The sequence below is a fragment of the Hemiscyllium ocellatum genome, chromosome 24 (genome assembly GCF_020745735.1).
Source record: "Hemiscyllium ocellatum isolate sHemOce1 chromosome 24, sHemOce1.pat.X.cur, whole genome shotgun sequence".
NCBI lineage: Eukaryota > Metazoa > Chordata > Chondrichthyes > Orectolobiformes > Hemiscylliidae > Hemiscyllium > Hemiscyllium ocellatum.
The window spans coordinates 7232185-7258892 of record NC_083424.1 but is presented as its reverse complement, the minus strand read 5'-3'; the positions used below and the strand labels follow the sequence as shown (position 1 = coordinate 7258892).

At 39.8% G+C, this 26708-nt stretch overlaps 1 protein-coding gene across 2 annotated transcripts in view; it reads right to left on the bottom strand.

The window, feature by feature from the left end:
- chfr (checkpoint with forkhead and ring finger domains, E3 ubiquitin protein ligase) overlaps nt 1-26708 on the bottom strand; it is a 48966-nt gene that overhangs the window by 5974 nt on the left and 16284 nt on the right. The window contains exons 3-14 of one of the 2 annotated variants that reach the window (XM_060843398.1): nt 24264-24373; nt 19287-19346; nt 18305-18748; nt 17538-17694; nt 15916-16070; nt 14991-15153; nt 11639-11760; nt 8497-8616; nt 5849-5932; nt 3200-3270; nt 2297-2384; nt 871-978 (exon numbers count right to left, since the gene is read on the bottom strand). In XM_060843398.1, coding sequence (XP_060699381.1) covers nt 871-978; nt 2297-2384; nt 3200-3270; nt 5849-5932; nt 8497-8616; nt 11639-11760; nt 14991-15153; nt 15916-16070; nt 17538-17694; nt 18305-18748; nt 19287-19346; nt 24264-24373 — 1682 coding nt within the window. Of the gene's footprint in view, nt 1-870; nt 979-2296; nt 2385-3199; nt 3271-5848; nt 5933-8496; nt 8617-11638; nt 11761-14990; nt 15154-15915; nt 16071-17537; nt 17695-18304; nt 18749-19286; nt 19347-20424; nt 20541-24263; nt 24374-26708 lie in introns of those variants that run through there. The other variant, XM_060843399.1, reaches the window with a different exon arrangement.

Sequence of the window (26708 nt, the reverse complement as noted above, 5' to 3'; positions counted from 1 at the left end):
AGTACAATCTACACTTAATTTAAGCACGTATACTTGTATCTCTTCAAGTGTTCTTTTGTCAAATGAACACATTTATACCTATTAAATATTCACTTTATCCAGCAGAATTTAATTGCTTTGTCCAGCAGACACAATGAGATTTCCAAGGGAACAAACATTTATGCGGCACAAGAAAAGGGTGCTTATCTATCAGCAAGGTGACTGATTGGTCGAGATGTTGTCAGGGAGAATATGCTAAGTAATTATTGCATTCCATGCTTTTAGCTTGAAAAAAAATCACAACATCTAGAAATGTTACTATTTCCTGAAATGAAAGGTTCTTATGAATCAATACATGCAGCTTCTAGCAAGTGTTAGGTGAGCTACATTGAAAGCCCAACTACTAAACAGTTATCAATTGGACTTGCAATGTGACTCACTTATGCCTGCTAGAAGTTACATGTTTTCATATGTAGGAATCTGAAAATGGAACATTTTGGAGTAAGCTTTATTCAATGTGTAATGTTGAAGTTTTTTTAAAAAATTGTGATCAATTGACAACATAATTGAAACAATTAAGTTAGGATTTATGTTCTAGGAAAAGTGGCTGAAAATAAATTCCATTTAGAAAAAGGATCCATTTAGAGAGAAAAAAAATCTGATTTGCTGCACAGTTCCTAAAGGTGCTTAGGAATTTTATTCACAGATGAGTTAAATGAAATTGATCCATATTTGGAGAGATATTTGTCAGTTTATTGATGATGGTTGAACCTCAATATTTCTATTGTTTCTCCAGTGTTTTGAGATGTCCTGAGGATATGAGTGAGAACAACAAAAACAAAGTGACCAGTTTCTCAAAAAACTGGTAACTAGTTACTAAAGACAACTAACCTGGAAGTTCTGAGGCAGGAATATTCTGCCTGTACTGGTAAGCTAGCTCACGGAAGTTATGCAATCCACAGCAGTAGCACAGGACAACATTTGTTGTGACATGATAATCTGTTTTTTAAAAAAAATTAATAAAAAGGGTAAATACAACTCAGTCCTCAATGGAATTAAACCCATGTTTTTGATTATACAAACTTATAGTCAAACATTATTCCAATTTATTAAAGACTATAAAATGCTATAGCAGGGGTTATTACCACAATTTACTTTCATTGGAAGTTACCATATACAGTAATCATTACATGCCATGTAGATCAAACATGAAGACCATGATTGCCTTTTTATCTAATACATATGAATGCCATTCAGAAAGTAAAGTACCATTGAAAAGTTCAAAGAAAAATATGCATTCCAATATGAAAGTGGATCCAATTTAAATTTTGATGTGGTCACTTATTCCAGGTAAATTAACTGCAAAATTGTATTATTTGTCCACTCTTGAGATTCAACCACAAAGGTCAAAGCTCATCTCTTAAGTATGACTGCACTGACCATCAGATGAGATGTTAAACTGAGGTTTAGTCTGCCCTATTAGGTGGAAGCACAAGATACTACGGCACAGTTCAAAGAGCAAGGGAAGTCTCTCAAGTATCCTGGCAAATACCTATCTCTAGTTATGACAATTGCCAAATTCAATCATTAAGGATAATTGGGCACATCAATAAGCAATTGATAGAGAATGGAAAAGTATTGAGAACAGGATGTTTTGTAAGAAGGTAGCCATGTGTGGAAACAAACAGTTTGGATTTGGATTTGCTTGCACACCAGGAATGCTTGGGAAAGTTCTCAGATGAGACAATACAGCACGCAATATAAAATACCATATACTACTAATATCGGAGGCTTTTCAGAGTTCGCTGGACTTCATCACTGGACTGAGTTCATGACCAGTGCCGTGGGAATTAACATTGAGCTTCAAGTGCCAGATGTCACGAGGTGCTCTAAGGTGGGACTCACTTGTTTGAATATGTCTAAGAAAATCACTTTATTAAACTAATAAGTCATTTTTGATAATATATTTAGTTGAAGCTAATAAATCTGCATATGCATCTTCTGGTGTTCATTTTGATCAAACCTTCATGAACCAGTTGAGGCACTTCAGCCTATCCGTCAATCAACATCAATAAAATAATTGCCTGGTTATTATGCCATTTTGTTTTGTGGGATCTCATCACATGAAAATTGGTTGTCATATTTCCTGCAACAGTGGTTACATTTTAAGCACTTCATTTGCTGCAAAGTATTTGCATTCCAGGACTTCCTGGGGTCATAAATGGTGCTAACAAAATGCAAGATTTTCTTTAAACATTTATTTTCAGAATATCCCATTAACATTTTAATTATAATTACCCGTTTAAATTATACATACCTGTAAGAACAAACTTTCCTCTCTGAAGATGTAGAAGACTTTCTTGCAGCATCTCTTTCCAAGAAAGGCCCCTAGATGAAAGGTAATTCTGAAAGGCAATGCCGTACATGATTATGGTGCAATGCTGTATTATTATATGCTGCATATTTGATATCCAGTTCAACTTATTTTGCTCTTAGTGTCGGTGTCAAGTCTAAGATTACATTTCTGTCGGTTCAGCACAGATTAGAAGACTAACTCTTTTAAAAGCTGAAACTGTGGTTTAATGATGAGTTTAAAAAAGTGTAAAGTAAATCCCTTTAGATTAATGAGTTATATCTGTTGAAGGGATTTTGTGACTCTCCTGCATGAATTGAATATTGAATTCCTTAAGGGTCAAACCAAAGGAAGGATAAGCTGGGTTTTGTACATTTAAAAAAACAAAAAAAAACTTAGATGGGCTTGTTTCCACAGCCCACAAGATGAGTAAATGTGATCACAGTCAGGTTTACACAGTTGGGAAAATGAAGACATACAGCAGCATAGAAGGCCTGGGAGTAGTTAATCCACCTGTTCTCTCAGCTAGGATAGGTGTACTGTCTCAAGAAAAAAATCAAGAGTACAATGGCTTATCAAAATCATGATGCAAATCATACAGTAGTTCAGTGCATTAAGAATTCCTAATAAAAAGACCTATTCCTTTGCCTAACTGAATAGGAAATACAAGAGTCATTCCAAGTCACTCTTTGACATCTCTCATCTTTAACACTAACATAGTACAAGCAATAAAAGGGATGTGAAACAGCAGACCACCTGGCTAGCTAAAATGTGCAGAACAAGGACTCCAGGGTCAACCAAATACAGGCCTAAAAACTGAATGCATTAAAAAAAAAAATTGAAGCTTGTTCAAAGAGGGAACCTTACCTTCAGGATGTCGGACTCATAGCTGTTGTTGTTTAATATTCCATCCAAACACTTTTCGCCAAAATTTACATCTGTCAAAAAATATGGCACTGTCAGGTTGACACTCAAAGTTCAGTTATAGAAAAAAAAATTGAACAAGATATTTACACAGGGTTGCTCCTCAGAAACTGGAATTAGCACAGAGTGGCCCACTGCATCAGATCCATTTTAAAAAATAACTAGGGTCACAAACTATTGGGATGTGCAAAATGGTGATTGTAGTTCAATCTTGTCCTATCAAAAGTGTTAGCATGGAGTTATGGGTCAAATGGATTTCTGTTGTACTGAAAATATGCAAGAGGTTTAGAAATTGGAAAATGTTCTATTTGTCAGCATGGACATCTGAAACCAAAACCACTCCAACTTCAGTCATCATTTTAGTTTCCAAGTGATTCTTGCATTCAATCAGAAAGTAAGTTCCAGATCATTGATTCCTCTGCCAAAACATTTCAAACACGTTTTATCACTAAACACTCAGGAAACTAACAACAAACTCCCATGGCAAAACACCCTTGCCATCCAATAAGAATTGAGCCCAGTGGTGAGATTCCAGAAAATGTAGACAATTTTCCAAGCTTTGGGAGCCTACTCTTGTCATAGATTAAGAAATTCATCATAGACTCCCAAGTGCCAGCTCAGCCTCTTGTCAACTCAGATGAGTATATTGAATGCTGGATCTCAAGTCTGGGATTAAATGCATGGTTTACCAAGCTGTAGCAATTCCTGTGCTCCTATTGTTATGAAGGTGTAAGGGGTACTGTACCTCTAAGAGAGTTGAAAGCTAGCAAGGACTTAGGTACAGAAAGTCTGGAACAAGGTAACAATGTAACCCTTAGTCAGAGCAGCTAGCACTGACTGGGTTGCTATGAGACAAAAACAAATTCAACTTTGGCCAATTGGTTTAAATTATGCCCCAAGATAACAAACTCCAATCAAGTTTGAATTTGGTATTTTGACAATAGTAGAGCCAATAAAATAATCAATGTTTTGGTGTACAAAACCAGAAAATAATTGAACAGTTGAGAGAAAGCTGCCAGAAGTCCAACAGATGCAGGCTGCTAGTAAGAATTCTCCAAGATGTACCCATCTGAAAAAAAGAGTTTGCACAGAAAAAAAACATTGACACCGACTTGAAGACAAAATCTACAAAGGAAGATATAAAGAGAAGATTTGACAGCTGGCTGATTTTGAAATTTGAATTTTGAATATTTTGGTAAATCTTAATCGGAGGTTTTATCGGATCAGTATTGTAGAGGGGAAGGTAAAAGATAGGTTTGATAAATGAGTTGTTAGTAAATGAGTAAATAGTTGTTAGTCTAACAGAGAATAATTAACTGTCACCTAGACAGAGGACGAAACATCTGCAACACAAATTCCCAGTTCGGCGAACAGACCCACAACAGACTTTCAAAATATAATTAATAACTTCTTATTGTTTAATAATGACTTTTAGGATAATTCTTTGCCTCTCAAAATTTCACAGATTACAGCACAGGGTAAATCTTCTATGTTGCTGGTCTAGATTAACGGCGGGGTGGGGGAGGGGGCTGTCATAATACAATACACTTTAAAAACTCGGATAACCTGCATCTCAAAGCCTGGGGAAGTCGTACCTTTGCACAACCTTCCAAATGCAATGGAAAGAAAGGCAATCTAAGCATCCTTTTCCGAACTAACATGGCAGCATTGAGGCAATATTCAATCAAAATCAGTTCCGCTAGGCAGAACACATTGTAGTATGCCTGATACCAGGCGCAAAACAAATGGCTCGACTCGGGGCTTGGTTTTAGCAGGAACCCATAGGAGGACAAGGAAACATTTTAAGTATACACGGAAAGGATCCTAGAAGAGGTTCATGATATAGGCAGATTCAAACAAAAGTAAAATATTGCAGATGTTCGAAATCTGAAATAAAAAGCCAAAAGGTGCTCTAGAAACTCAGCTGGTCTGGCAGCATCTGGAGTTAGGAAAAGAGAACTGAATAAGGGTCAGATTGGATATGAAACATGAATTCTGTTCCTCTCTTCTCAAATACAACCAGACTTGAGTTTCTTAAGCACTTTTTAAAAAAAATACAGAAGCAGAGTCATCAGGACCCTGACTGGCCAAAATGAAAAGTAGTTCATTCAGGAAGACAGAAAAGACACTGCCTCTGAGAAACTTCATCAGAAAGATGCAATGTTGAGGCACTGGAGGAAGTGGGAAACCCTCCAAACAAATCATCTACTCAATCCTTAAAACACAACTTGACGCATGTACGGCAGAGCTTGAGGATTACACATTGGACTGATCGGCCATTTCCAAATCCACTGAAACTACAAAAAAGAAAATCATCCTCAACCCCAGAGGTTGCCTGAGAGAATTTTCTCTAACCACAGTTCGACACATCAAAATCCCACAGTCCTGACAAGAACACTCAGAAAAAGAATCAACAAGTCAGTGAAAAACACCGGCTGAACTGCAGAATTTACTGACACAATGATGTTAAACTATTAGCTGAGAACCAAGTATTCCTGTATCATCAGTCTAAACAAACTGACCCATTTTACAGTCTCATCTTTGTATCGTTCTAAAGGACTTCTTCAAATGAAAGAAAGAAAGTGCATCTACCACAAAATCTTGCCAAGCAGCCAGAGCATCCCACTCGAGTGCAGCCCCAGTACATGTGGCAAAAGGTCCGCAAACAAATTGTGCCTGGAAGGAAGGACACATTTTCAGAATTACTTGTCTATTATGTTATTATAGGCTAACCATGATATGAATGGCTGAATACAGCATTTGTTTAGACTGAGGCAGTCACATGAAGCAAGGCTCATTTTGCTTTGAAACAGATTTCACAGCAAGCCTCTACATAAAATAACATTCTAATGTAGATCCAAACTTATGATTTTAAAGGAAAAAGCTGACCTGTTTATTCTCACTTACTGTTAGAAATCTGTTTTAAATGGGAACTACATGGATTGCACACTTTAGATTAAGCCTTATTATATTAAAGTTACAACTTAAACTAAATTAGATTTAGACTTCCATTGTCTTTTTAAAAACAATAATTAGCAAATGAAGTAAGATGATGTGAAATGTAGCAGCAATGAGTTATAATCTGAAATTTGCTGCCTTAAAATGAAGTAGATCCATAATAAATTGTAAAGTTGCACTGATTAAATATTTAAAGAAAACATTTGCAGGGCCATGTGGAAAATTGGGGTAATTGGTTAGCTTTTTAAAAGGGCCTTTCAAACAGACACATTGGCCTCCTTTATGTTGCACGGTTATATGATTCCTTAAGAAAATGCTACATCACTGCGACCATACATTAAATTTTTGTTTTGCCCTCACTTTATCTTTAGTATTAAATTATCTGTAAATGAGAAACCAAAAATTTCTAACTGGGTATAACTGAATGATAAGATAACAGTAATCACATGATTGATGAATACCAAGGTTACACAATTTACAATTAAGAAAATTTGTAGTTCAGGTTGTAAGTTTGTTTGCTGAGCTGGCAGGTTTGTTCTCAGACGTTTCGTCACCATGCTAGGTAACATCATCAGTGAGCCTCCAATGAAGTGCTGGTTTTCTATCCCACATGCTATTTGTGTATCTTGGTCTGTTAAAAAGGTGGGTGATATCATTTCTGGTTTTTTTCCTCAGACATTGGAAAATAGAGTCCAAATACACGCTTTTATTGATGGAGTTCTAGTTTTGAATGCCAGGTCTCGAGGAATTCCCATGCGTGTCTCTATTTAGCCTGTTGTAGGATGGATGTGTTGTCTAGTCAAAGTGGTGTCCCTTCTTTGTCTGTGTGTAAGGATACTAGTGATGGTGGGTCATGTCTTTTGGTGGCTAGTTGGTGTTAGCGAACCCTGATGGCTAGCTTTTTGGCTGTCTGTCCAATGCAGTGTTTGTTACAATCCTTGCATGGTATTTCGTTTGGCTGGTTGTTGGTGTAGGGTCATAAGGTCGGATTAGTCTGGTAGTCATCTCAGATGTCTTTGATGAATGGTAATGTGGCTAGTGTTTCTGGGTGCGTTGTGTTTACTTGTTTGGGTTTATTGTTTAATAATCAGCGGACTGTGTTTATCGGGTACCCGTCCTTGAATACACTGTATAGGTAGTTTTCACACGGACTGAACACACCACCACTGACTGGGACAACACATCCATCCTAGGACATGACAAATAAAGACACGCACGAGAATTCCGAGAGACTTGGCATTCAAACCAGAACTCCATCAATAAACACGCTGATTTGGACCTTTGAGAAAGAGAACCAGAAATGATATCATCCACCTTAACAGACCAAGACACACAAATAGGAAGCAGGAACACCAGCGCTTCACCAGAGGCTCACTAATGATGCTGCCTAGCATGGTGATGAAACATCTGAAAACAAACCTGCCACCTCAGCGAGCAAACTTACAACCTAAAGCTTAAACAATTTCATTCTGGAACAAAAATACACTACACTTTCAGGTCGGGGAAAGGTTTAAACAAGCTGGAGTACACTAACCACATCTTTAAAAATAATGCAATTTCTAATGAAAGATTCAGTCAAACTGAAGTCCTTGTTTGTGCTCAGGTCCTAGGACCTGGTGCTGGTGAAACCACAACAAAAGTACGGTGATCAATTTTGGTCTTTTTTTTTTGAAAAGGAAAATCATTATTTCATTTGGGGCAGTTCAGAGAAGGCTCACCAGGATAATTCCTGGTCTGGACAAATTATCTCATGAACAAAGATTCTACTTACTGGAAAGAATGAGAGGTAATCTAGTTGAAACATACAGGGTTCTGCAGGGGCTTGACAGCATAAATGGTTTCTCCTCATAGGGCACAGTCTCAGAATAAAAGGGATGCCAATTTAAGACTGAGATGAAGAGAAATTGCTCGCTCAAAGGGTTGCGAACCTTTTGAACCCCTTGCCACAGCTAGCTGTGGGGTAGAATCCTTGTGTGCATTTAAGGCCGAGATAAAATGGATTCTTGATTAGTAGAGGGTTACGGAGAAAGGGCAGGCAAGTAGACATGGAGTGTTGGATCAGCCATGATCTTATTGAATGGCGAAGCAGGCTCAAGGGGTCAAATGGTCTACTCCATGTTCCTATTTCTTATAGTCTTATGAACCTTGGACAAGACCTGGAACTCTATTGGAAAGGAAGCTGAGCTAAAGATTTCATTCAAAGGCCCTATAAATTTCTTTTTCAAAACAGCCAGGCAATTCATTAAAAATAAACTAAGTCAGTTTGCAAGGTGACCACTTACATTGCTGAGGTGCAATAGTCGGGTTCTGTTCACGTTCTGCCCTACGGTCAGGCATTGGTTGAAAACAGCAAGTGCAAATTATGTGAGGACCTCGAGTAGGGCAGGTGTATTCCTGGACAGCTTAAAAACATTTCAACAAAAACAAAGATACAGTTAGCAAGTTTTGGACATCGACAAAGTAATTCACTCGGCAGAGATCAGAAAATTTATGAGTTCACTGCTAAATACAAAAAAAACCTAAAACATAAATGAGAATCTCCTTTTGTCCACTAGTACACAGTCAAATGAGTGATCATGATCCATAATCTGAGCAGTCACTGTTCAAAATTAATTAAGGTAAAAGCAAATAGTGACTGTATTTAAATTAGTTTGTTCATTCACAAAAGTGATAGAAACAGTTGGAAGAATGTTAATTATAGCTGTATATTAAGTAAAGTCAATCTAGAATTCATATTGTTATATATGACTTACACTTTTGTAGCTCCCAGATGTAAAATGATTGCAAATGTAATTGATTTACATTTTTAAAAAAGGATGCTGTGAAACAAGATTAGACGAGCAGGCGCTTGGTATGCTTTTGTTTATTGGTCAGAGTATTGAGTACAGGAGTTGGGAGGTCATGTTGTGGCTGTATAGCACATTGGTTTGGCCACAGTTGGAATATTGCACGCAATTCTGGTCTCCTTCCTATGGAAAGATGTTGTGAAACTTGAAAGGGTTCAGAAAAGTTTCACAAGGATGTTGCCCAGGTTGGAGGATTTGAGCTATCGGGAAAGACTGAATAGGCTAGGTCTGCTTTCCCTGGAGCGTGAGAGGCTGAGGGGTGACCTTTTAGGGGTTTGTAAAATCATGAGGAGCATGGATAGGATAAATAGACAGTTTTTTTCCCTGTGGTGGGGGGAGTCCAGAACTAGAGAGAATAGGTTGAGGGTGAGAGGGGAAAGAGACCTAAGAGGCTACTTTTTCACTCAGAGTGGTACATGTATGGAATGAGCTGCCAGAGCAAGTGGTAGAGACTAGTACAATTGCAACATTTAAAAGGCATCTGGATGGATATATGAATAGGAAAGGTTTGGAGGAATATCTGGTCGGCATGGACAAGTTGGACCGAAGGGTCTATTTCTATGCTGTACATCTCTGACTCTATGAGCAGTACAGGTGTAGGCAGGAGGGAGGAAAAGGGCTCCTCCTGCACTGTTATGTTCATGTCTTTTTCAGCTCTGACATTCCAGTAGTCAGTTCTGAGTGACTTTCAATTTAACAGTTAAATCAGAATTGGGCAGGAGCCAGCAACTGAGCAAATGGCAGGCAAACAAGAATTCTCAAAAGTAACAACTTTGTTATTTTAGTTTAAGTTAATCATTGCAAAATCTAAGTACTGTTGTTGACATGCATTATTAACTCAAAAAACAAGAGACCTGTTCTCAAGACAGTTCTTAAAATAAATGAGGGGTCTAAATGTTGGGGTTACATAACTAGGTTTGCATCTAGCTCCGCTCAGGTCCTCTCCTTTCACATTTTAAGAGTTCTCTTCATTTAGATTTTTGGCATTTATGTACACTGTTCCTCAGCCACCAGAAAGCGGACTTTGTCTACCACACTTTCTAGATAATCATTTGTGATACAAGGTCAGTTGATCAGCAAATTCATTGCCTGCCCCTCTAAGGCAACACTATACATCAAAGGCAGAAGCAGATCATTTGGAAAAATACTCTCCATATTGCTGTTTAGGCCTCACAAAAGCCTCCTTCAGCCATACTCCATGTCACCCCATTGGTATATCCTATTTCTTTCTTCCCAATCTTCCGTCTAATCTTCCACATTTTTGCCTCACATAGCTCAAATTAATTAACACAGAACTGAAAACCATAGAAGAGACAATAAACATTAACCCATCACATCACATCCACTTGAAAACAAATGATGCAAACATTCACAAGATATACATGCCAGGCAATGACCATCACCAATAAGAGACAATCCAAGCACCAGCCCTTGATATCCAATGGCGTTACCACGACTAAAACATTAAATAATATCCTGGGGGTTTCCATTAACTAGAATTCAGCTGAACTTGCCACACAAACACAGTGGCTACAAGAGCAGGCTAGAGGCTAGGAAAACTGCAGCAAGTAACTCACCACCTGACTGCCCAAAGCCTGTCCAGCATTTAGTAGGCATAAGTCAGGAATGTGATGGAATACTCCCCACTTGCTTGGATGGGTGCAGCTCCAACAACTCTCAAGAAGCTTGACAACATCCAGGAAAAAGCAGCCTGCTTGACTGGCACTACACTGCACACACAAGCATCCACTCCCTCCAGCACGGACATTTCATATACACTGCTACCTACAACTGCAAAAATTCACCAAAAGATCCTTAAACAGCAACTTCCAAACCCACAACTGCTTGCATCTGAAAGGACAACGGCACCAGTTACAGGGGATCACCAACACCCGCAAGTTCCCCTACAAGTCACTCACTATCCTGACTTGTAAATATATTGCTGTTCCTTCACTGTCGCTGGGTCAAAACCCTGAAAGTTCCTCCCCAAAGCATGGTGGTCAATCCACAGCACATCGACTGCAGCAGTTCAAGAAGTTAACTCGCCACCACCTTCTCAAAGGCAGCTAGGGATGAGCAATAAATGCTGGTCTAGCCAGCCAGTGACACCCACATCCCAAGTGAATATAAAAAATTAAACTGTGCAGTTAAGCAAGCAATTCAAATCTGTACTTCGAGATATTAACTATAATTGCAGTATTGCCAATTACAGAATCCCTACAGTATGGAAACAGACCCTTTGGCTAAACAGGTCCATACCAACCCTCCAAAGCGTAACCCACCTATACCCATTCCCCCTACCCTAATACCTCACATTTATCACTGGCTAATGCACCTAACCTACACATCCCTGAACACTATTGGCAATTTAGCATGGCGAATTCACCCAACCTGCACATCTTTGGATTGTGGGAGGAAACCGGAGCACCTGGAGGAAACGCACGCAGACACGGGGAGAATGTGCAAACTCCAGACAGACAGTCGCCAGAGGCTGGAATCGAACCAGACTCCTTGGCGCTGTGAGGCAGCAGTGCTAACCACTGAGCCACCGTGCTACCTATAGTCAATAGACACTTACCAACAGGAGTACTAGAAGAAGTTGATGGGGCATCAGTATTCATTCTGAAACTTGGCAAAAACGTAGGTGGATTGCTATCCGACCGAAATCCAGGACACTGTCTGCATACAATATGGGGCTGACTGAAAATGAATAGAAATATAAATGCAGTCAACCATGTAGAGATAGCAAACAGTATTTCAAAACTTTTACTGCAGAGCTTGTGAAACTCTTAAGGAGCACCAAGAAACTAAATACAGAGAAGCAATGTATTAGAAGCAATTAATCCAATCATAAATCTTGCTTTGTACTCATTTACATTTCCCATTTTGCACCACTCGCATTTCATGCCTTCTGTCTCCATCAAAAAGCTGAGCTGAACCATCACATGCTCAAAATAAACTGAAGCAGTATCTCAAGTAATTTTATTCAAAATGTCAGTTGGTACCAGTTTGAACACCAGCCAGAAGTCCTAGCCCCACTGCAGAGAATAGAACAAAGCAGAGGCTGATCCTCCAGAGTTGTGCGGAGAGATTGCTTATCAGTCAAAATGTCCTTCAGAGGGCATGTTAAAATGACATTTGGTTGGTGGTCTTAGGTAAAAGAAGGATCCTATAGCCCATGCATCCTGACCATCACGATAACAAATTACCATGGAGTTCTGTGACATTGAGTGCGTGGAAGGTACTATATAATTGTAGGTACCTTAGTAAGTTTGTTCATTAAGCAGTGAGCTACTCAGACCAGGATTCCTTAGTGTACAGCAAATTAGTGGATCTTAACCAATATACAAAACTGCAGAAAACAAACTAACTTCAGTGCCCTGGATATGGGAGAGGGTAAACGAAAAGAAAATAAATTATCCAAGAGTCCTCATCCTCATTGCCATTCAGTGACACCCACTTATCATTAATTATCCACTACACAATGCGTTTTGAACACATTAGCCAGAACAAAGTCAGTCCTGGTGACAGTACTCCCATGACTAATTGGTCCAATGACACCAACTACCGATGCGTGCAACAAAACAGAATCATTCAGCCCCTCCACCATTTAATGACTCCTTGATAGCTCTGAACTCTATCCACCCACCTTGGCTCCAATCCTTCTATACTTTTGGCCAGCAAAATCAATCACAGATTTAAAATAATTGGAGCTGACGTCTACTGCTTTCTGTAAAAGTCTGCTCCACACCTTATCACTATGTGAAGAGGCGTTTCCTAATGGTCTCCCAATAACCTGAGGGATTTTCAACTTATATTTTTGGGCTGAGATTCAGCCCAACAGCAGAAAAAGCTTTTCACTATCTATTCTATAAATTTATTTTTAAAATTCTAAAAACAATGCTCAATCAAATTACTGCGAAACGCTCCAAATTCAGATAACACATCATTAGAGAGAAGGTTGAGAGGTGACTTAATTAAGTCATGCAAGATAATCAGAGGGTTAGATAGGGTGGACAGTGAGAGCCTTCTTCCTCAGATGTTATTGGCTAGCACAAGGGGACATAGCTTTAAACTGAGGGGTGATAAATATAGGACAGATGTCAAAGGTAGTTTCTTTACTCAATAGTAGGGGCATGGAACACACTGCCTGCAACAGTAGTAGGCTCGCTAACATTAAGGGCATTTAAATGGTCATTGGATAGGCATATGGATGAGAATGGATAGTGTAGAATAGATAGGCTTCAGATTTGTTCCACAGGTCAGCACAACATAGAGGATTGAAGGGCCTGTACTGTGCTGTAATGTTCTAAGGTTCTAATATAGATTTTAGGTTAGCTTATATAGCACATAACCAGCACTGAAGAGCCTGGACACCAAAGATGCAACAGCTTCAGGAGAAGACAGGAAGGGAACTCCATTATTCATTCCAAAAGGTGAATATAAAGATAACATGACAGCTGAAGTACTACAAGAACATGGCCTGAATTATAGACAATAGGTGCAGGAGTAGGCCATTCAGCCCTTCGAGCCTGCACCGCCATTCAATATGATCATGGCTGATCATTCCTAATCAGTATCCACTCCCTGCCTTATCTCCTTAACCCTTGATTCCACTATCTTTGAGAGCTCTATCCAACTCTTTCTTAAACTAATCCAGAGACTGGGCCTCCACTGTCCTCTGGGGCAGAGCATTCCACACAGCCACCACTCTCTGGGTGAAGAAGTTTCTCCTCATCTCTGTCCTAAATGGTCTACCCCGTATTTTTAAGCTGTGTCCTCTGGTTCGGCACTCACCCATCAGCGGAAACATGTTTCCTGCTGCCAGAGTGTCCAATTCTTTCATAATCTTATACGTCTCAATCAGATCCCCTCTCAGTCTTCTAAACTCAAGGGTATACAAGCCCAGTCGCTTCAGTCTTTCAGTGTAAGGTAATCCCTCCATTCCAGGAATGACCTCATGAACCTACGCTGCACTCCCTCAATAGCCAGAATGTCTTTCTTCAAATTTGGCGATCAGAACTGCACACAGTACTCCAGGTGTGGTCTCACCAGGGCCCTGTACAGCTGCAGAAGCACCTCTTTGCTTCTATACTCAATTCCTCTTGTTATGAAGGCCAGCATGCTATTAGCTGTACCTGCATGCTTGCCTTCATTGACTGGTGTACAAGAACACCCAGATCTCTCTGTACTGCCCCTTTACCAGGTAGTAATCTGCCTTCCTGTTCTTGCCACCAAAGTGGATAACCATACATTTATCCACATTAAACTGTATCTGCCATGCATCTGCCCACTCACCTAACTTGTCCAGGTCACCCTGTAATCTCCTAACATCCTCATCATATTTCACCCTGCCACCCAGCTTTGTATCATCAGCAAATTTGCTAATGTTATTGCTGATACCATCTTCTATATCATTAACATATATCGTAAAAAGCTGCGGTCCCAGCATGGATCCCTGCGATACCCCACTGGTCACTGCCTGCCATTCCGAAATGGAGCCGTTTATCACTACCCTTTGTTTCCTATCAGCCAACCAATTTTCAATCCAATCTAGTACTTTGCCCCCAATACTATGCGCCCTAAGTTTACTCACTAACCTCCTATGTGGAACTTTATCAAAAGCTTTCTGAAAGTCCAGGTACACTACATCTACTGGATCTCTCTGTTGGGGTGTTTCGCAATAATGTTTATCCAACTGTGGATACTGAATTTTCAGTCTGTGTATGTCCCCACTGCTTTGTAAAGGACCAATAATTCATTACAAAGCAGGACATTTACTGCTGTTTGGTCACTGTACCAATTATTTACTTGCCTTAGGAATCTTTGAACTTCAGCAAGAATGCTGAACAACAGCTACCCTCTTTTACAAGGATCATCTGCTCCTCATGCATTTCTTACATGAAACGGCAGATCTTTCAAAAACTCACCTAAAATCAGAAGATTCACTATCAACATCAGACAGTTCGAGAAAATCCTCAGAGCTGACCTCTTCATCGGAGAATGACCGCTTAATCTTGGGCTGTAACATGTCATGTGTGATTTTATTTCTGGCATCCATGCTTTGTAGTTCATCTCCACTGCGGCACTTCTCTGAAATAGTAATTCACACACAAATGTGACCAATTTAAATCACCAAACCAATACCAATATCTAGCACAGTAATTTCCTTTCCTCTGCCACTAGGGCAAGCAAAGAAATTTTCAGATAAGCAAGAAATAGGATCAGGAAATCAAGTTTACCAAATTCTGTCAAGAAATGTGCACACTTGGCATGTTTCCTGACCAGATCATATTTTCCACTCTGACATTTTAAAATTATATTTCTTGTTGTTTGTTGCATTACTCCCTATTAACTATTATAGCTTTCTCAGAATTGCATTCCAATCCAGCAATGGAAAGTTACAATGGTAAAATTGCAAATGTTCTGCAAAATTCAATATAGGAACCAAATTGGAAACAATCTTGGTTCTTGCATCTGTCATGTCCATTAACTCACTCAAAAAGGTCAGAGCACGAATTCACACAACCATTACTGACTTAGCAACAGTATTTCATGTGGGAATTCAATTTCCTTCCAGATAAAGGGTTTTTTTTAAAAACCTCTGCAGTCTTAATTCATGCACTGAGAAAACTCAAATAACTGACAAATTCAATGAAGGATAACCAAGAGCAAGATATGAATGAATTTACAATTTTGCTTTCCATAAATTACAGCTTTCAGCTTTAAGATGTATGTCCAACATTTCTCCATCTCTCCCAAATCACACAACATCAAACATTTGGAATACGTGACAGAGCATATTCTAATACAAACAAAATCTGTGTACATAAAGTTAACACAACAATTACTTGCCTGGGTGTTGCAAAAGGTAAGCCTCTACCAGATTATTCACCATGTGGTTCTTGCTGATGCGTTCGACAGGACAACGGCACGTTGGACAAAGTGATGATCGCTCCATCCAGCCAGAGTAACATGCCGCGCAGAAAGAATGCATACATGGTTGAAGGCTGAAGGTGGTCAGGGGTGGGTAGAGGGAAAGGTGGAATTAGACCTTACAGGGTTTATTGTTGGATAAATCTTTTACATTTTGTGCTGCAAAGATTAAGCTTAATCACTCATTTTTCAGAGTTACCATCACTCAAACAATACATTAACAACAAGCACAGGCTAGATTGAGAAGCTCTTGTTGTTATAGGTGCAGTTGTTAATACACCTATCTCTGAGTCAGGAGGCTCCAGTTCAAATCTCCCCTGGTTCAGAGCTGTGTAATGATTTTTCTGAATCAGTTGATCAGAAAATATCCATGCTATAATGATGCATAACACTCAATTACTACTGATCATACCCCAAATATACTATTCTTGGTAGCAATGCTGTTAATTCAGAAGCTCATCTTTTTCTGCCATTTTGCAGTGTCACCCACAAAGTCCACATTAGGAGGCTACATCTGGTCTAAGACGTCACTGGAGTTAGATTGTTCAAAATATTGTGATATTGCAGTCTTGAGTAGATATTTTAAGTAAACTCCCATTGCAGCAAACTCTGCATTGACTAGTACTTTATGAACTGGCATTCTTGATAGGCCAGCAAAAATTATATATCTCAAATATATATGTATTATCATGACCTCCACAATGTCAGAGCAATTAGTTAAGATTGAGAGTGAGATGGCTCTCTACTGCTAAGTTTTATTTAAGGCAAAGTTACAATATTGTTTAAGCGATTTATGCTGTAAATAAAATATAACAGTGATGTGTATACCCCTGCAATATGTTTCTATTACTTAGTGTGTTTTACCATCAACATGGACCTCTTGCTCAACGGCATGGTTAGCATTGCTGCCTCACAGTATCAGAAACCCAGATTCAATGCCACCCCTGGATGACTGTGTGGAGTCTGCATGTTCTCCTTGTGTTTGCGTGAATTTCCTCAGGGTGCTCCAGTTTATTCCCACAGGCCAAAGATGTGCAATTTAGGTGGATTGACCATGCTAAATTGCCCATGGTGCCCAGAGATGTGCTGGCTAGTTAGATTAGCTATGGGAAATGCAGAGTTTCAGAGATGGGGGATGCTGTTTGGAGGGGTGGCGTGGACTAAATGGGCTGAATGGCCTGCTTCCACACAGTTGAGATTCTATGATCCAGAATATTTGATCAACTGGTACACATCTGGGTCCCATTAGGTACCTGTTAATAAAATGTTTGCTGTGTTTCAAAACAATCAAATGTTGAAAACGTAGCTCATCTCATTAAAGATGGAGAGTACGAAGGATATGGAACGCATTGCCTGCAATGGTAGTAGATTTGCCAAGTTTAAGTTCATTGAAGTCTTCACCGGACAAGCATATGGATGTAAGTGGAATAGTGTAGATGGATGGGCTTCAGATTAGTAAGACAGGGCGGCGCAACATCGAGGGCCGAAGGGCCTGTACTGCACTGTAATGTTCTATGTAAAGCTTTCACATCTCAATGTACCTGACACAGTCATGCAACAAGTCTTGACAGATGATACAGGTGAGCGTTTCCTCCATTTTATCTGGCTGCTTTCCTTCAGAGGTCACTTGATCCTCACGTGTAATCTTTGAACTTTGATTCTCATTGAGCAGCAATGGATCTGAAACTCCATATGTCTCTACCAAAATGTTATACAAGAAAAAAGGTATTTTATAGCAGATGCAAATATTAAAATCTCACAAAGCTTATGTGTTGAGTTAGACAAAAGAAAAACAGAATCCAATCTTTGAATTTAAAAAGAAAGTAAATGCTGGAAATGAAAAGTGGGCCTATCACCATATGAATAGTGAAAGGTCCAGTGCAGGCATAATGGGCTAAAAGGCCTTCTACTGTGTTGTGTGAATCTGTGTTAATACGTCATGTATAGACCTACATAAATTTAAAAATGATACGAACTATAGATGCACTGTCACATTTTTGTTTCAAAATTCTAATGCAGGACATTAATTATTCCTCCCCTTTTCTTGGTAGGTTGTGCTCCTCTGCGCATAGGTACCACACTTCTCAATGATATCCACATTATGCAGGCATAATTGGAAAGCAATTGGAAGTTGAAACTTTGTCTAAAATGTCCTTACGATTTAGCTCAGACAGTAAAGATCTGGACAGATCTATGGAATGGGGAAAAAAGGTTTGGAGGAGTTCTGTAGTGCCAGGTGCTCATATTAGTCAACTCAGGAAATAAAATCTAAATCCACAACAGTCAAAGCTGCAAAATAAACACTTGCCCATTTTGTGTTTCTTTTTGGTTGGTTCCAGGTCTTCCTCTTTCTCCAAGGCACCTGGATATGACGACTTTGGGGCTTCAGGTCCTGACGTGCTTTCTACATGCACCTGAATCCTTGAAGGTGATAAAGCAGGACTAGGCATCTTTGGACATGAAGTCCAAAATGTTGGACTACATTTAGGTCCATGTGCAAACATTGAAGATCTAGCAGTAGTGGCCACAGGTTCTGTTGAGGAAGTGCATGGCTCCACAATGGAAGTAATAGGCTGATCAGTGTCGGAGTTTGCTCCAGAGGTACAGAATGGATCGTAGTAAGATGTGCATGGCTGTGGTTCCTCTCGGAAAGGGTGTTCAGCTTGTTTTGAACAAAGTGGGGAAATGACTGCTGTTTGGTCGTTGTTGCTATCCAAACTTGAGGTTTCTTTAAAAATACTGCAGGAGGATCCTGTACACAAAAATTATTTGTAAGTATTTGTGGTGTGTGTACTGATGTCCATTAACATCAGAAAATTCTAATTCTGTCTGAAGTACAAAATGTCTCTTTACAAATTTCCATGATTTTTCAATTTCTTGGCTTCATGTTGAAATTTTTACTACTTTTGCAGGTTTTCCATGACCTCTAAACCTTGAAGGGGCTTGGTAACAAATTTTACTACTATCTGGTGAACATTTTAAATATATGCCTTGTAATTGCCAATAGAAGCAGGTTCCCCAATTTACTTCTAGCAACCTCAATTCTGAACATTTAATTCTGTCTTGTAACATAAGTCACTAGGTTCACAAGATACCTTGTAAGTCTTACAGCATAGTAACAGACTAAACTATCCTCTGCTGGTGTTTGATTTCCATATAAGCCTTCTCCTACCCTATTTCACTCCATCAATGACAGAATTAAACATTTTTCTTCATATGTTATTACAATTCGAGAAAGTTCACATGCATTACTTTATTTCCTTGAAATCTAACAAACAATTCTTAATTACCCATTGGTTCTTCCATGATTCCCTCTTCAGATTTCAGTGCTTTGTACAAATAGGCAACATCTAGAATATAAATTAAAGACACGATAATAGAAAAGACTACTTCCTTTCATTAAAACCAAAAGATATTGTGCAATAACACTGAACTGTAAAACATCCTTTGGAGTTGACTTGTAGTTTGCCAATGCCACAGAGATACTGATTAGATAGAGGATAAAGTAAAATATTCAAGTAGTTCATTTATAATAATATCCTCCTGGAAGTTAGTATTGTATGTACTACAGGTGTCACCAAAGCCAAACATAGCTACAAATCTTCCTTGAAATTTAGGGTCACAAAAGGACGTAATTGAATGTAAGATTGACTGGTATGTATTAGGCTATTTACCCAATGCAAATAAATCTTACAAATACAAATCAGTTTTTCCTCAATGATCACAAACTAATAACGCTTAGCAGAGAATGCAGTCACTATCACTGTCAATACTAAGATCTATATGACACCTGGAGGAAGAATGCCTCATGTTCCACCTTGGGACCACATGGGATCAATGGGGATTTCAACAGTTTTATTATTTCCCCGACCCCCACATTATCCCAGTCCCAAGCCGCCAACTCGGCACTGCCCTCCTGACCTGCCCATCGCCTTTCCTATTTATCCACTCCACTCCCTTCTCCGACCTATCACCTTCGCCTTACCTTCATCTACCTATTGCATTCTCAGCTATCTTTCCCCTAGCCCCATGCCCCTCCCATATGTCTCTCAGCCCCTTAGCCACAAGTCTCGTTCCTGAAGAAGGGCTTATGCCCAAAACATCGATTTGCCTGCTCCTTGGATGCTGCCTGACCTGTGCTTTTCCAGCACCACACTCTCGACTCCAATCTCCAGCATCTGCAGCCTTCACTTTCTACTATACAATTAGAGAAGGATCAAAGTGAACATAGGACTCTTAGAAAATGAATATGGGAACAAGGAAGTAGCAGTGGAGTTATAGAGATTTTTTTGCATCAGTCAATTCAGCGGAAGAGACTTTGAATCTAAAGAATTCAGGAAAGGAATTAAGTACCATAACTCAAGTAATAGTATTAGGCAAACTAATGGGTCTCTAGATCGGTAAGAGACCCTAATCCTGATGGCTTACATTCTAGCATCATAAAAGAAGCAGCTCCAGACAGTGGATGCATTGGTTGTAGTTTTCCAAAAAATTCTTCAATTCTGGAGAAATGCCAGAGAAGTGGAAAACTGCAAACGTGCCAACTATATTTTTAAAAAATAGGGGCGGGGCTGCAAAAAAAAGCAAATAAGATGATTAGTTTAGCATCAATCATTCGTAAAGTATTGGAATCAATTATTGAGGTAATAGCAAACCATTTAGAAAATCGTAATCTAATCAAGCAGAGTTGGCATGGTTTCATGGAAGGGAAACATTACCTGACTCATTTATTAGAGTTTTGCAAGGGAGTCTCAACCAGACTTCCAGGTGTTCAAAGTACCTCACAAAGTTTAAGACAAGAGCCCTCAATGCTGAAGGTAGTGTACTGACATGGATAGAAAATTGGCTAATGGTTAGGAAACACCGAATGGGGATAACAGATAATTTTTCAGGTTGATAACCTGTAACCAGTGGGGTCACACAGGGATCAATGTTGGCACTGCCACCTTTTACAATTTATATTAATGATTTGGAAGAAAACAATTAATGTACTGCAGTTAAATTTGCACATGACAAAAGACAGGATGTGAGAGGAATCCAAACAGTTTACAGAGATATTGATAGGGCAAAATAACTGTACTTCTAATACCAATATTTTGCCCAATGTGGAAAAAAAAATGTAAAGCTAATAAAAACAATAGAACAGCATTACAAAAATGGCAGAGCACAAAGAGAAAAAACTGCAGAAAGGTGTTGACAGAAAGGGACTTGGGAAGACTTGGACACACTACACAGGTGCAGCAGGTAATCAGGAAAGCTAATACAGGTTAGGCAGTTTGGAAGGCAAATGAAATATGTCAGCAATCCTTTTAGGAGGGCTAGAATACAAGAGCAGAGATGTACTGCTGAGCTGTGTAAGGGTCTGATCAGATTTCAGCTGGAATTTTGAGAGCAGTTTTGGGCCCCATATCCAAGAAAGGATGTATCAGTTTTGGAGGGCATCCAGAAGTGGTTTACAAGAACAATCCTGAAGCTGAAAGGCTCATCATATTAGGAGCGGTTGAAGACTCTGGGGCTGTACACATGGAACTTAGAATGAGGAGGGAGACATCTGACTGAAGCTTAGAATTCAGAGAGGTCCGGATAGAGTGGACCTAGAGATAAAGAAAGAGGTTAGGACCTGATGGTTGAAAAACGTGCTGCTGGAAAAGCACAGCAGGTCAGGCAGCATCCAAGGAGCAGGAGAATCAATGTTTCAGGCACAAGCCCTTCTTCAGGAATAACATTCCTGAAGAAGGGCTTTTGCCTGAAACGTTGATTCTCCTGCTCCTTGGATGCTGCCTGACCTGCTGCGCTTTTCCAGCAGCACATTTTTCAGCTCTGATCTCCAGCATATGCAGTCCTCACTTTCTCCTAGGGCCTGATGGCACAACTTCAGAGTGAGGGATGACTTTTTTGAAACAACAACAACATGAATTGCTGGAAAAGCTCAGCAGATTTGACAGCATATGTGGAAAGAAATCAGAGTTAATGTTTTGGGTCAAGTGACCCTTCAAAATATTTTAGTATTGATGCGAGGAGGAATTTCTTCAGAAGACGGTTTCTTAATGAGAGTCATTGCCTTAGAGGGCTATAGAGGCCAAGTCATCAAGGGTATTTAAGACAGACAGATAGGTTCTTGATTACTAAATGGATCAAGGATGACAGGAAGAAACAGGATAACGAGGTGGAGAAACATATCAGCCATGGTTCAATGGCAGAGACTCAATAGGCCAGATGACCTAATTCTGCTCTTTTCCTTATGGTCTATACTGTTATAATTCTGGCCCTTATTTCAAGGGGTTTGGAGTATCAAGAGTCAGGAAATCTTACTGCAACCATACAAGGTGCTGGTGAGAATGTTTTGGTTCCCTTATTTCAAGAGAAGATTTATTTCATTGGAGGCAGTTCAGAGAAGGTTCACTAGGATGGTCACTGGTCTGGAGGTATTGTCTTATGAGCAAGGTTACAGAGCTTGTGACACTACTCATTGGAAATTTAGAAGAATGAGAGTGGTTTCATTGAAACATATAGGATTAAAGGTGCTTGACAAGGTAAATGCTCAGAGGACACTTCCCATAATGGGAGAGCCTAGGATCAGAGGACAGTCTCAGAATGAAGGGTTGCCAATTTAAGACTGCAGAGGGTGGAATATCTTCTCTCAAAGGGTTTAGTGTCTTTGGATCTCTTTGCCACAGAGAGCTGCAGGGACAGAGTCCTAGTGTATATTTAAGCAGAAATTGATAGATTCTTGATCCATTGGGGATTCAAGAGTTATGAGGAAAGAACAGGAAAACAAGTGTGAGAAGTACTGGATCAGTCATGTTCCTATTGAATAGCAGAGCAGGCTCAGGGGCCAAATGGCCTACTCCCATTTACTTTTCTTATGGTTTTAAAAATGCAGCACAAGGTCACAAGCTAAATTAAAACTTAGTCAAAGTGGTTGGTCTAAATAAGTTTAAAAGAGTAAAAGCAAGGAAGATAATTGTTGAGGTTTAAGGAAGAAGTTCCAGGGTTTCGGGCATAGGTAACTGAAAGCCTGATTACCAATAGTGGAGCAAATAACATTGGGATGTACAAGAGGTCAGAATTTGAAGAATGCTGATAGCTCAGATAATTGTGGAGATGAAGACGAAGAGATTGGGAAGGATGAAACCAGGGAAGGATTTGTAAACAAGGCTGAGGATACTAAACTCAAGAATGTACTTGACCAAGAGCCAGGTTTAGGTAATGTTCCCTCAAAGCTGCAGAAGTTCCAGTGTCCCACACATGCTGATTGGCGACAGCCTGTAATCTCAGCACTGGTTCCAGAAGCCACGCAGCTAGGAAGAAAATTAGAGGGAACACTGATGACTGGTCAAAGGGACTTGGTATGAGTTAGGCTAGGGAAACACTTTTGGACAACTTTAAGTTTAAAAAATAGAATGTGGTAGACTGGCCAGGGGTGCAATGGAATAGTTATGTTTCAAGGGAACAGAGGGTTTGGAAAAGAGGGTTTCAGCAGCAGATGAACTGAGACTGAGTGGAACAATGTTACAAAGGTAAAAATAAGTCAGATTAGTGAAGGCAGGAATGTAGTTGGCAACAAGGTGGCTCAGTGGTTAGCATTGTTGCCTCACAGCGCCAGGGTCCTGGGTTCAATTCCATCCTCAGGCAACTATCTGTGTGGAGTTTGCACATTCTCCCAGTCTGTATGGGTCTCCTCTGGGTGCTCTGGTTTCCTACCACAGTCGCAAAAGTGCAGGTTAGGTGGACAGGCTACACTAAATTGCCCAGGGACATGCAGGTTAGGTGGATTAGCCATGGGAAATGTAGGGTTACAGGAATGGGGTGAGTCTGGATGGCATACTCTAGGAGTATGGTGTGGACTCAATGGGCCAAATGGCCTGTGCCCACAGTGCAGGGATTCTATTCTATAAAGCTCATGTCAAAGCCAGTTATGCTTTTGATGTTGCAAACTGTCTTGACTGATTATGTCTCAGGGAGAGGGGTGAAATCAGAAGGGGTTTGGAGCAGGGACCAAAGACAAACGCATCAGTTTTCCATTTTGGAATATTTAACTTTACAGGAAATTTTGCTAATTCCGTACCAGCTGTCAAATAAGCTGTCTGCTATCTTAGCAACAAATCTTACTTAGCAGAGAACAATAACTAGCCAAAAATAACAGCCAACTACAAAGCAGGTTTCTTACTTAGCGGCTTCACAGGTTGCAACCCAATCACATCGAAACAAACCGGAAATGGGATCATTCAAACTATGGGTGATACTTTTATTTATAGTAACCTTACTTTGATCTGGCTCATTCTTCCTGTAGACAACGTAAATGGCATCTCCATTCTGCAATGGATAGGTCTGTTTCTTCACTACTTTGGACTTGTTGATGACCGTTCCATTGGTGCTGAAAACAAGAACATAGGTAGTCTTCAACCTTCTTGGTAAAGGAGGCACATCAAACCTGCACTCAGACTGTCAAAGCCCATGGCTTTCATCATCATTTGGAAATTATGCCATGCTCAACTTTAAAACCCTTCATTTCTTTTAAACATTACAATGAACAAGTTGACATTCTGGAAATTCCCTCCCCACTAATTCTGAAGGCCTAAGTTAAATACTAATTAAAACAAGATGCCACTGTTGTTGGCTTGTGTAGCAGCAATAATGTGAATGTTAGGCCATAACAGTGGTGTTCACACCGAACTTGCACAGGACTGCTTCACAGCCAAAATCCTGTAAACAACCTCCAAACACAAGGTATAAACAACTTGAACATTGCACCATCTGATTAGAGAATAAAAGCAACTTTGAATTAGGAATATTAGGGTTCAGAAATACCGTATATCATTTGACCCTTTTAGCCTGCTCTTCTATTCAATGTCAGAAGTCGGACAACACCAGGTTTAGTCCAACAGGTTTATTTGAAATCACAAGCTTTTGCAGCATTTCCCCTTTGTCAGGTGGAGAGAGAGAAAAAACAGTTTATAGGCAGAGAGATCTAAAGATCATACAAATGGTGTGCATGGTGTCTCGACTGGCCAAATAATAGCTTTCTACAGATGATCAAGCATCAAATGGTGTGTGTAAAATGTTAACAGCCGAATACCAAGTGAAGGGATGACCTATAATTTGATTAAGTGAGACAGAGATAATTACAAAAGATTAAAAATAAGGTGGTGCTGGAGATAAACCAAATGACTGGAATTACATAACAGGTATAAGAATTGCATGCCAAGGGTCTAACCAAATTAATAAGTAATCTAAAACTGTAGAAACTGAGGTAAAGCGAGCATAACAATTTATCAATGGGATGGTGTCAAAACAGTAAGGAAAGTTTTACAGATACAGAACACAGTATGGTGGGCTTATATGTAGTGCGACATGAACCCAAAAACCATGGTTCAGGCAGTCTGCATTAATATGGAACTTGGTTATCAGTTTCTGCTTGGTGAACATTTCGCTGAAGAATGGAAGCCTAATTTCCTTGACTGCTGAAGCGTTCCGACTGGGAGGGACATTCCTGGCGCTCTTTGCCATGTTATTTGCAGTTTTCAACGCATCATTGATGATGATGAGCATCTCGCCAAGATCATCCTTATGTCTGCATTTCTCACCTTCAAACAACCATCAAACCTCAAAAGAGACCATTGCTCTCAAACTACCCAGCCTTCAGGACAACATCGACCACAACACCACACAATCATCACAAGGTTTGTAGCTCAAGTTGAGGTTTAGGGTGTAGGTTTGCTCGCTGAGCTGTAGGTTTGATATCCAGACGTTTCATTACCTGGCTAGGTAACATCATCAGTGGTCGCCACTGATGATGTTACCTAGCCAGGAAATGAAACGCCTGGATATCAAACCTACAGCTCAGCGAGCAAACCTACACCCTAAACCACACAATCCTGCCACAACAACCCCTGCAGGACATGTCAGATCATTGACATGGATACTACCATCACACATGGGAACACCAGCTACCATACATGTGGCAGATACTCATGTGACTCAGTCAACATTGTCCCTTTCATATGCTGCAGGCAAGGTTCCCCCCAAATAATAGTACATTGGTGAGACCATGCATATACTACAACAATGGATGAATGGACATCGCACAACAATTGCTAGATAGGAATGTTCCCTCCCAAACAGGGAACACTTCAGTGGTCAAGGACATTCAGCCTCCCATCTTCAGGCAAACGTCCTCACAGATACACAACCTTGCGGAATCGCCAAGTAGAAACTGATAGCCAAGTTCCATACTCATGCAGACAGCCTCAACCGTGATCCTGAATTCATGCTGCGTTGTGTGTGACCCCACCACACTGCTCTGTATCTGGAAGATCTTCTTTACTATCTCATTTTGACACCATCACCTTGATAAATTGTGATGATCTCTCTACCTTAGTTTTTACAGTTTTGAATTATTACTTTGGTTAGACCCTCAGCATATGACTCTTATACCTATTATTTTATTCCAGTCATTTGATTTGACTCCAGTACCATCTTACTTTTTGTAGTTTTCTCTGCCTCATTTAATCAGATTGTAGGTCATCCCTTCACTTGATATTCAGCTGTTGACATTTTACACACACCATCTGACACTCTTAGAGACCTATTATTTGGTCTAGTAACACTCCATGCACACCATTTGTATGATCTTTTGATTTCTCTGCCCATACGTTGTGCTTCTGTGCTTCTCTCACTTCACCTGACAAGGAAGCAATGCTCTGAAAGTT